Here is an 11651-nt window from a genome sequence, read left to right on the forward strand (position 1 = left end):
AGTTTTGCTTTTTAATCTATTATAGGATGCATTCCTAGTGGGACATTGTAAAGGGCATACCCTCCTGTCAAGCCAGAAAGCTCAAACACAAAGACATTGAGCTAAGCAAGTGCTGTAATTCTTCCAAACTGAGCCTCTCCACACCCCCTCCACCCTTCCCCCCAACAGATATGTCTATTAAATCAGTGTCTGTTCTCCCCCTCGCACAACAAAGAGAACTTCTCACCGCATGAAATTGCCGCTGAATGGACACCAGAAAGCAGGATTTGCATAATTCCTTGCAACGAAACGCTGTCGGGAAGGAGGGGATGAGGGGGCCCAAGCGAACGGACAGAATCTCCCAGATTCTGCAGGGAAAGATCTGGCTCCCGAGAATACTGCCATCGGGGAGCTGGAGGGGCTAAAAATTCTGGGGCTCCCGGAAGACTGGGCGTGGGGGCGCGAGGACCCCGGGCGGGCGAGCCCCCGCGCAGCAGCAGCACCGCGGCGGGCGGGCGGGTAACAATGCTGGAGGACAGGACAGTCGGGCACGGGGATGGGCCGGGGCTGGGGGGCGGCGGGCGGAGCGGAGCCCCCACACGGGCCACTTACTTTTTGGAGGGGGTTAAATATATGAGTTAAGCCCTTATGGTCCCGCCGGCCGCCGCACAGAGGGAAACGGGACCTTGGGAGAGAAAAACAGACAAAACACACAGTGTGAGAGGCGCAGCTCGCCGCCCGCCCCTCCCGGGGCGCCCCCGGCCTCACGCCCTCCGGCCCGCGGGGGACAAGGCCACCCGGGCGGCCCGCGGCTCCCAGCGAGGGGGCGGCTCCGGCCCCCCCTCAGGCGGGCACAAGAGGGACCCCCGCTCCGGCTCCTCAGACGGACCCGGTCCCACCCCGCTCCTCCCCGCCGCGCACACACGAGCACAAATACACACACACCGACCCGAGCGTCGAGGACGAACTCCCCGGCCGCCGCCGCCCGCAGAGGAAGTGCAGACGCTGCCCCCCGCGGCCATGACACCCCACTTGGCTTGGTCAGGCGGACCCGGGGCCTGTGACAGCTCCGGCTCCCTCCGCCCCCATCTCCACCTCACGCCGCGCACACGCCCGAGCGCGGGGCGCCCGCCCGCCCGCCGCGCGTGCTCGTGGGGACGGGGACGCGCGCCGTTGCCGCGCGTGGGGGAGGGGCGGGAGGGGAAGGCGACGGCGAAGAGTGGCGGGGGGGGGGCCGAGCGGCAGCCCTGTAGGCCTCCACCCAGGCGCTGAGCCCGGCAGGTCCCGCGGCGGCGCCCCCGGTCAAGTGGCAGCGCCGCGGGGCCAGTCTCCACAATAAGCCGGCGGCGGCGCCGGGCCGCCGGGCGGGGGGAGGGGGCTTAGGGGGAGGGGCACGCGCTCCCGCCCGAGAGCCCGCCCCGGGGAGGGCGCGCGGAGGGGAGGGGCCGGCGCGCGCGCTCAGGCCCGGGGAGGGGAGAGCCCGCCCGGAGGTCGCGCGCGCCCGCACTCCGGGGGGTGGGGGAGGGGGACGGCCGAGCCAAAGAGGGCGGGCGGGCGGGCCGGAGCGGCGATCGCCTCTGCCCGGGCTCCCGCCTCGTCCGGGCCGGCCGGCGGCCGGGTGACCCGAGGGCGGGCGGCGGCGGGGGGAGGGCCTCACCTACACAGTGAATAAGCTTGTGGCGCCACGAGTCCAGTTCTTGCCGAAAGCCGCGTCTCTCATCGGAGCATTGCTGCCGCCTACACACCCTCGCCATTTTCTGCCGCCCGCCCGGCCCTGCCTCCGCCGCGGCCTCGCGCACGCCCAGCCGCGTCGCCCGGGGCCGCGCACGTACCCGGGGCCTGGGCGTCGCGGCTCCCGCCGGGGGCGGCGCGGGGGCAGGGCCGGCCTCACCTCGCGGCGGCCCCGGAGGCGACCTGGGCGCGCTCCCGCCCCGCGCCGCGCCCGGTGGGGCCCGCGGGACGGCGGTTCCCGTGGGTCGCGGCCGCGGCCGCCGGCCCTGGCCGCCCTGGAAGGCGCCTTCCCGCCGCCGGAGCTCGGCCCCGCCGGCCCCGCGCCGCCGCCTCTCTGTCCCCCAAGGCCACGACTGTCCCCTCCTCTACCTTCCCCGGGCTTTTTGTTTCTTAAACCAACCCCATTTATCACTTCCAACCTGCCTATGGCCGGACACCAACTGTTGCAAGTTCCTCGTTCACGGCTTTTCTGAACTTGCTGGAAACTGCTCCTCCCGGGCGCCTGCTACGAAGTGGAATTAAGAATAAATGCCCGGATGCCCAGGGAAGCGCTGAACCCTCAAAGTTTTCACGAGGGGAAAGAGTACGTTTAAAGTCTCTCGAAGACTTAGCCAGTTTTCGCAAACACCGTGAACAGTGAAATCTAGCATTTTAAATTAAATCAACAAAAAACTAGGTTGGGGGATCAAAGGCGAAATTCTCGAGTTGGTAGAGTCAGAACCCCTCCTGGGTTGTGTGGAAAGGGACTTCAGAAAATTGTGCAAACGTGAGCATGGTGTGTCAAGAGAAGGGTTAATTGACGACCTTAGATCCTACTGTGGAAAAATATCTTCATTCCGTGCTTCCGAAAAGGACATGAGAGAACGGTTTTCTAAGACGACAGGAATTCTCAGGTATCTGCTGGAATAATTAAATCGCCCTCTCTGGAACACGACCTGTCCCATTTAAACAGAATGATGTTGATAATACTTGACTGTTCTCTGGGAGAAGAAGAAAAAAAATATAGAAACTGATGAACGGAAAGGAGAAAGGGGCGGGGATGCAAAGCCAAAAGGAAAAAAGCAAAAGCAAGCAGAACCTCTCTGCTTGCTAGAGAGGATGCTGCCGGATTCACGAATCATTGACAAAAGCCAATTAGATTTTCGAAAAGAAAAACCGGAAAATAGATCCCTCTTTGTCAAAAGACCCAATATCCTAGAATTCTGTCCTCTTTAAGATTTAGAGATTAAATCTTTGGGGGTTAAGATCAAAGACCATGCATTCCTGCTTTTAGGTATTTAAAATTGAAGACTTAGTTTTAGTTACTGTAATCGGTAGAGACAAAATGGTTAGATACTTGACATCAAGGACCCCATTGTTGTATTGAAATATGCCTTTTCAAAGACAGTGGTCTTGGTTCTCTGAGCCAGGCACTTGTAGAATGACGTGTCTATCCATAAAGAGAAGAGCTGGGTGAATCTCTTGGGTAGGACTGGTTTTAAGATGTATGACTAGAAGGGCACCTTCTGCCCCCACCCCACCCCACCCCCAGTCTTAAAACCATTAATTTTTCCTCAATTCTCAAAAATCCACAATCTTTCATTGACTTAAGAGTACTAGCAAGTGAAGAAGCTATTAGATCGGAAGTACTGAATCTCTTTGTATGTAAAACTACCCTGAGTGATAAAGGAAGAGGACAGATAGATAAATAATTGCTAAGGGACAGCCATCCCGCACGTGATGGCACATCTTGTCTCTCCAACCTGAAATTTCCTTTTCTCACCGCTAGGTGGCAGGTTTGAGTCTTTTTAGCTTTTAACCAACTTTCTAGTTTTTAGAGGAAGTGTTTCATAGTTTCAAATAAATGAACAACATGTAACTCTAAAATGAGTGAATAATGTATTTTCCAGTTACCCCATATAATTTGTTTAAAAATAATCAAATCAGGGGTAATAGGTTCTCTACATAATCTCTTAAAGTCTCAGTCATACAGGATTCAGAAGGATCCTGTGGACTTAAGAGATCATCTAATAGAAGGAACCGAGTCTCTAATTCGAGGTATAGAATTAAGAACCCAGACCAGTAAAGTGATTATGACCAAAATTACATAGCTTCTAGGTAGAGGGAAGGCAACAAAAAACAGAAGACGACTTCCCCAACTTCAGTGCTGTTTCCACGATTCCACTTTGAATTCCAATTGTGTTTTAAGTTAAGAACCAAGACAAGTTAGCCTCTCTGAAAGGCCTATTTAGAAAGAATGGAGAGGGGACAATAACAACTATCATCTATTTTTAGCATTGCAGCTTATTTCATCCCATCTAAATCACAATGGCCATAAAGTAGGTATTATTTTTACCACATTTTCCAGACTAGAGATTTAAGACTCATGAGAGTGAAAGTGAAATGCCTTTGTGTGATGTCTCAGAGCTAAAGTGTGATGTCTTTTTTTTTTTTTTAATAGAGGCATGTTATTTATTTATTTATTTGTTTGTTTCATACATGCACTGGGTACAGTCAGAAGCGCGGGAGGGTGAGAGAATTCACCAGAGCCAGAGCAGGGAGCACAGCAGGCAGAAGGACTGAAGTACACTGCTGAGGGGAGCAGCGGGCGGCAGGAGAGGTCTGCGCGCCATGTGGGACCCTCCTCCGGTGGCCGGGGAGCACCCGGGGATCGAACCGGCGTTTCGGAGGCTGAGGGCAGCTTCGCAGCCCGGCGCTCAACCACTACGCCACCAGGGGAGGCCCTAAAGTGTGATGTCTTAAATGGCAGAACCAGAATTCAAACTAGCATCTTTCTGACTCCAACACACTCTAAATTGTCCTACAGGTAGAAGCAGGACTTTGCATGCAGAAGATTCATTTAACTCCATGTGAAAGATAATGTGTTCCACTGCGCAGCCGAGTAGTTTGACAAACACTTGAGTTCCTGTCATATATCAAACAGTATCCTAGGCACTACAAATACATAGATACCTAAGACACAATTTCTCACTTGAAACCTACCCTGGAATAGGGACTTTGCAGCAAGCTTTTCCCCATTCTGGGAAGGGTGAGCCAATATAACACAGTGGTTAAGAGAAGACAGATTCCATTTGTTTGGAATCCTGGTTCCATCCCTCAGTAGCTGTGTGGCTTAGCAAATTAATTTTATTTTTTGGTCATCAGTTTTCTCGTGTGGAGAGGAGGATAATAGTCAATTGTGAAAAGAAGAAACAACAGGCCCCATGTGGAGTCATTTGTGTCAAGCCCAAATCACCAAACCAAGATTTAATACCTAACTTAATTGCAGTTTCAACCCCTCCCAGGAATGTAATCCTGACCAGTCCAGCTCAACAATAGCAGGTGGTCTGTTTGGTCCACCTCCCTCTTTCCCCCGAGGGAAGGTGGATTTGTCTGAAACAATTTTTTTACTGGAACTATTCTTAAAATGGCTTTTCTTGCTTAGTAGAAGAATTCCCAAACTCCTCTCTTCTTATTCAGACTGCCTGCATGCCACCGGCCTAGGAAACTTTACATTGTGTATGTGTATTTTTTTCAAATTGTTGAAGAATTTTTTTCTTCAAAGTCTTACTGAGTTATATCAACAAATTACAAAACTAACTCCTTTAAAGTGCACACTTCATTGGGTTTTAGTATGCTCAGAAAGTTTGCACCATCACTTTTAGAATATTTGTGTCAACCCCACAGAAAGACGCCCCCATCACCATTAGCAGTCACTACCTATTGCCCGCCCATTCCTTATCACTCCTCCCAACCTCTGGCAGCAACTAATTTATTTTCTCTCTCTGAATTTTCTTATTCTGGACGTTTCAGTGCATCAATCATACATGCATACATGGTCTTTTGTAACTGGTTGCTTTCTCTGCACACACCGTTTTCAGGGTACATCCATGTTATACTATGTATCAATACTTACTGCCAAATAATATTTCTCTGGATGGGTACATAATATTTTGTTTATCTGTTCTAGTCCATGGTTGTGTTCACATTTTGGACATTATAAATAATGCTGCTATGAATATTTGTGGGCCAGTTTTTGTGTGGACATGTTTTCATATTTGTTTCAAATATGAATATAAATGTGTATCACACCTACTTTGAAATAATTTCAAATTATAGAAAAATTAAAACAACTGGCTTATTGGGGCCTCCCTTGTGGCACAAGGGGTTAATACACAGCCTATGAAGCTATCCGCAGCCACTGCAGCATGAGTTCAATCCCCGGCCACGGAGCAACCCACATGGCACAGCAGAACTTTCCTGTCTTGCTCATTGCTCCCCTCAGCAGTGTATTTCGGTACATCTGCCTGTTCTGCTCCTCACTCTTTCTGGTGAATCCTCTCACCACCACCCCCATACACACACCTACCTCTCTGACCTGTACCCCAGTTCTTATATGCATAAATAAATCTTTTAAAAAAAAAAAAACAAAACTGGCTTATTAACCTTCATTCAGATTCCCCAATTGTTAATAATTCACCAACCTGCTTTTGCTCTACATCTCTCTATATGCCTGCCTGCCTGCCTCCCTCTCTCTCTCTATCTTTTTCTCTCTCATTGTTGTTATTTTCACTAGCAATATGAGAGAAAGCTGTGGACTCAATGCCTTATCCTTGTGTATATATTCCACAAAACAAGTACACCATCTTTCACAACCATCATATAACCCTTTAAATTAGGAAATCAACACTAACACAACACAGTCAATTATAACCCCATTAAATTTTTTCTCTGTTCCAACAATGTCTCTTTTCCTTTTCGGGTCCAAAATTCTGTTGGGGAACTTATATTGCATTTCATTGTTATGTTTTTTCAATTTTCTTGCATCTGGAACATTTCCTCAATGTTTGCTTATTTTTCAAGACTTTAACATCTTTTAAAAGAAAAGACCCTGGGGGCCTCCCTGAGGGTACAAGGGGTTAATCACCGCACTACGAAGGATAATGCTTCAATCCACAGCCTCTGCAGCATGAGTTCCATCCCTGGCTGGCCAGGGAGCAACCCACATGGCACAGCATACCTCTCCTGTTTCACCGGCTGCTCCCCTCAGCAGAGTGTTTCAGTTAGTCTGCGTGTTCTGCTCCCCACTCTGTTTCTGGTGATTCCTCTCATCCCCCACATCTCATCTCCCACATCTGGCCTGTACCCCAGCTCTTGTATGCATAAATAAATAATTCTTAAAAAAAAAAAAAAAGAAAGAGGGAGATTGTGGAGAACAATATCTTCGGTTTGGGTATGAAAACAACTTTGTAAACCAGAAGCCCCTCCCCCAAAATATTATGTATATAAAGGATTTTACAAATCAAGGACACTATAGATACCATTTAACAAATGCTTCATTAACTGGGAGAAGCATATCAATTCCAAACAAGGAATTAACATCTAAAATAGACCAGGAAATATGGGTAATCTAATAGAAAAATGTCAAGGAGTATGATCAGGAAATCCAAAGGTGAGAAAACCATAAGGCCCACAAATGTATGAAGAAATATTCAATTTCACTAATAATAAAAAATACAAAATAAAACTATGAGATTAATCCAGTAGTTGTTGAGAAGTAGGAATCTGTATGTGAGAGTGGGAATGCATGTGGCTTGCCTGAAACAAACTGGCCCTTCCTGTCTTGAAATACCCTGTGATCCAGGGTCTTGCTCCTGACACAAGAATTTAAGTATAAGTGGTCTATTAGGGAGATGATTCCAGGAGACAGCAGTAAGGAGTGGGGAAGTAGGACAGAAGAGAAAGAAGCCAATTAAAGGTGCATTATTAAGCAAATTACTACTGTGGGCTGCTACAGTTAATCTCTCTGGGGGAAGTCTAAATCACAGTGCCTCAGGTTAACCCACCTGAAGAATGAGGGAGCTGGGATATTTATATATAAATCCTCTCAGTCATTTATTGAGAGATACACTGAGTCCAGGGAAAGGAATAATCTCCCAGATTTCTCCTGCCCTGTTCACAGGCAAAACAGGCTCCAGGAGGCATATAAACTCCCCAGCTAGAGAGGCAAATACTGGCAGACTGAAGTTTTGGGAAGCTCAAAATGGTAATGTGAAGCATTAAAACAGCACCTGCTGAACCCAGAAATCCTGCTCCTGAGTATATGATTCCATACTCACAGGTCCATAAGAACACTTGTGCTAGGATGCTGCTTATGTCAGCGTTTGGCTAGTTGGGGTTGAAGGCAACCTAGGTTTGGTGGAGACTGTGATATGTTCATGAAATTCTCATTTCTTTTCTTTCTGGGCACACAGTTAGACAATATGGGTTACATGGGGGCCAAATTCTGGCCATCAGAATGTGGACATGAATGATGGACATCATGTTATAGGACAGGGAGAGGGGCAGCCCAAACCCCGCAAACCTGCCTATTCTAAATGGGTTCTGCCATCCGCCGCATCAACAGAAAACATAGGAGACTTTAAGGGGAAGGAACTTTAATAAAACTAGGAAACAATACAGGTAAGGCAAAGAGTCTAGTTTCTAAATGAAGCACCCAGAGTTACCCGTCCCCTCGTGGGTAAAAGTCCATCCAAATGGGATTGGCCCAGAACAAGGCCCCAAAGCCTGCCACAAGTCTAAAGCACCTTCCAGTGGGGACCCACAGAAAAGGGTCACAAACAACCGGACAAGCCCGGAGGGAAAAGAGCAAAATCAACATCAAGGTAAAAGCTGCCATGGTCACCTCCCCACGGGTCTCACCCACATGTGTCACCCAGTCCACGACCAAAAGACAAGTGCAGTTTCTTCACGTGTCTCTAGGCTCCATGCGCCTCCTCCAGGTCTCCTGGCTCCATCCTGCTTCCTTCCTCAGTCTCTTCTGCAGCTTCTCCTCTTCCTGCTCAGTTCCACCCTCCCTTGGGAGGGGCAGGGAACCTCCCCCTTTCCTGGGGACCACCCTGTTACAATCAGAATGTGGACATGCCTACTTCTAGGCTTGGCAAAAAAACCCCAAACGTATCTTTTTTTTTTTTTTTTAAAGAACTTAGAACACTTTTTTTTTTTTTAATAGAGGCATGTTTTATTTATTTATTTGTTTGTTTGCTTGTTTGTTTTTTGTTTATACATGCATTGGGCACAATCAGAAACACGGGAGGGTGAGAGAATTCACCAGAGCCAGAGCGGGGAGCAGAGCAGGCAGAAGGACCGAAGCACACTGCTGAGGGGAGCAGCGGGCGGCAGGAGAGGTCTGTCTGCGTGCCATGTGGGACTCTCCTCCTGTGGCCGGGGAGCAGCCAGGGATCGAACCAGCGCCGCAGAGGCCGCGGGCAGCTTCGCAACCCAGCGCTCAACCGCTGCGCCACAGGGGAGGCCCCCCAAACATATCTTATACACAATATTCTTGTTCTTTCTTTCATGTTTTTACCATTGAAAGCAGGGGGAGGCCAAGACCTAGAAGATGACCAAGTCACACAATGGAAGAAGCCTGGGTTCCTATATGACAAATGGAGAAGAACCCCTTTTTTCAACTCTCTGCCACCCCATTTTGAACTGTGACCACAGCATGACAAAAATGTTCATTGTTTTTAGCCATTGAGATTTGAGGCTGTTTGCTTTACAGTTACCTTATCTAACTAATGCACTATGTGTAACACCATGTCTCACCACACACACACACACACACACACACACACACACACACATTTTAAGCCAAAAGTTAAATTGTATAGTATGGATACAATTTTGTAGCTTTCTTTTGTCATTCAAAAATGTATTGTAGATTTTTACATATATATGCTTATTATATTTATAATGTATTATATATGACATATTGATATATATTTATACATATGTATGCATATACATATATTTTCTCCCTGAAGTCAAAGGAATTTAATATATTTTAAAAATTGATTGTTTATTCTCCAATAAGGTAGTACCCATGATTAATAGATGCTTAATTAATATGCTTAAGATATCCTTTGTCCCTACCTCCATTTGTAGCTACCACATTTCTCTGCTCCTCTTTACAGCAAAATTCTTCAAAATAATTATTATCTTTTATTCTTTTTCCAATTTCCCCAATTTAGCCCTTTTCTTATTATTCCATTGAAATCTCACTTGCCAAAAGTCACCAATCATGAGAAAAAAATCTAATGGTTGACTTTTAGTGATATGAGTTGACACTTCAGTTGTTTTCATACTGATAAATGCTCTCTTCATGAGGTTACCAGTTACCTTTCTACCTCATTAGCTCCTTCATCTTAGCCTCATTTGCTGGTTTCTTCTCTTTCCATTAACAAAATCTTTTGTAATTAAAAAAATTATTGAGATAAGAACACTTAATTTAAGATATGGCCTCTTGACAAATTTGAAGTGCACAATTATTGTTGACTATAGGTATAACATTGTATAATGGAACTCTAGAACTTGTCCTCATCTTGTCCTCAGAAATTAAAAATTACCATATGATCCAGCCAATTCCATTTCTGGTTATTTATCCAAAATAATTGAAATCTAGATCTCAAAGAAATTATTAGCACTCCCCTATTCATTACTCTCTCTCTCACTCCTTTTTATCTTTTTTTTTTTTCTTTTTGATAAGTCTACCTAAAAACTTTATTTTTTCCAAAGAATCAGCTCTTGGTTTCACTGATATTTTGTATTGTCTTTTTATTTTCTGTTTCATTTATTTCTGGGTTATTTTTTATTATTTCCTCCCTTCTATTGATTTTTTGGATTTGTTTATTTTTCTTTTCCTTCCTCTGGGTAAAGAGTTAGATTGTTTATTTGAGGTTTTTCTTCCTTTCTCATATGGGCCTGTATTGTTGAACTTCTCTCATAGCACTGCTTTTAGAACATCCATAGGTTGCTCATCTCTCAATTTTCATTAGTCTCCAGTTACTTTTTAATTTCTTCTTTGATTTCTTCATTGACCCAGGAGTTGTTAGAAGCATTTTGTTTAGTCTCCACATGTTTTGATTTATTCTGGATTTCTTTTTGTGGTTAATTTCACCACAACTATTCAATATAGTACTGGAAATCTTGGCCCGAGCAATTGGTCAAGAAAAAGCTGCAAGCACTGTTTACAATAGCTAAGCTTTGGAAACAACCCAAATGCCCAAAAATAGATGACTGGATGAAGAAGATGTGATACATATACACCATGGAATATTACTCAGCATTCAAAAAAGTGCAAATTGTGCAATTTGCAGCAACATGGATGGCGCTGGAAGGGATCATGCTCAGCGAAATAAGCCAGAAAGAAAAAGAAAAATACCGGATGGTCTCACTCATAGCAGGAATCTAGAAAACTTAAATAAGGGACCAGGAAAAAGAATAACTATAAGAAAGTAAAAATCAAAATCAACAAACAACTATGAACCAGAGATACTCTATGGGGGGGTGGGAGGAGGGAAAGGGAGGGATTGGGGTCAAAATAAGGGGGTCGCAATTGTATGGGGAATATAAAAATAAAAAAAAATTAAAAAAAAAAGAAAAAAAGAAAAAGCTGCAAAAGCAATCCAACTTAGAAAAGCACATATGGGGGAATAAAAATCTAACCCCAAAGCTATATAGACATGGAAACAACTGACAGATTTAATATAGATAAATAACTCAATAAGTGTATGTACGTATGCTGTTTAACTGGTTATCTTTGTGTGGATTGAAAGATGGGTTAGGGCCTCCCCGGTGGCGCAGCGGTTGAGTGCTGGGTTGTGAAGCTGCCCGCGGCCTCTGCGGCGCCGGTTCGATCCCCGGCTGCTCCCCGGCCACCAGAAGAGGGTCCCACATGGCGCGCAGACCTCTCCTGCTGCCCGCTGCTCCCCTCAGCAGTGTACTTCGGTCCTTCTGCCTGCTCTGCTCCCCGCTCTGGCCCTGGTGAATTCTCTCACCCTCCCGCGCTTCTCACTGTACCCACTGCATGTATAAACAAAACAAATAAATAAACATGCCTCTATTAAAAAAAAAAAAAGATGGGTTACTTTTTTTTACCTTACACATGTCACTATTATTTGCAT

The 11651-nt window shown here is 46.4% G+C and overlaps 1 protein-coding gene across 4 annotated transcripts in view; it reads right to left on the minus strand.

Moving 5' to 3' along the window:
* LCOR (ligand dependent nuclear receptor corepressor) overlaps window positions 1-1758 on the minus strand; it is a 121988-nt gene extending 120230 nt beyond the window's left edge. For 2 of the 4 annotated variants that reach the window (XM_054690305.1, XM_037495871.2), the window contains exon 1: window positions 1637-1758. In XM_054690305.1, the coding sequence (XP_054546280.1) occupies window positions 1637-1733 (97 nt within the window). In that variant the 5' untranslated portion in view covers window positions 1734-1758. Of the gene's footprint in view, window positions 1-226; window positions 457-591; window positions 599-1636 lie in introns of those variants that run through there. The other 2 variants (XM_054690308.1, XM_054690306.1) reach the window with 2 other exon arrangements.
* Window positions 1759-11651: the final 9893 nt, after the last annotated feature.

The sequence above is a fragment of the Talpa occidentalis genome, unplaced genomic scaffold (genome assembly GCF_014898055.3).
Source record: "Talpa occidentalis isolate TD23 unplaced genomic scaffold, MPIMG_talOcc4v2.1 talOcc4.8, whole genome shotgun sequence".
NCBI classification, from domain to species: Eukaryota; Metazoa; Chordata; class Mammalia; order Eulipotyphla; family Talpidae; genus Talpa; species Talpa occidentalis.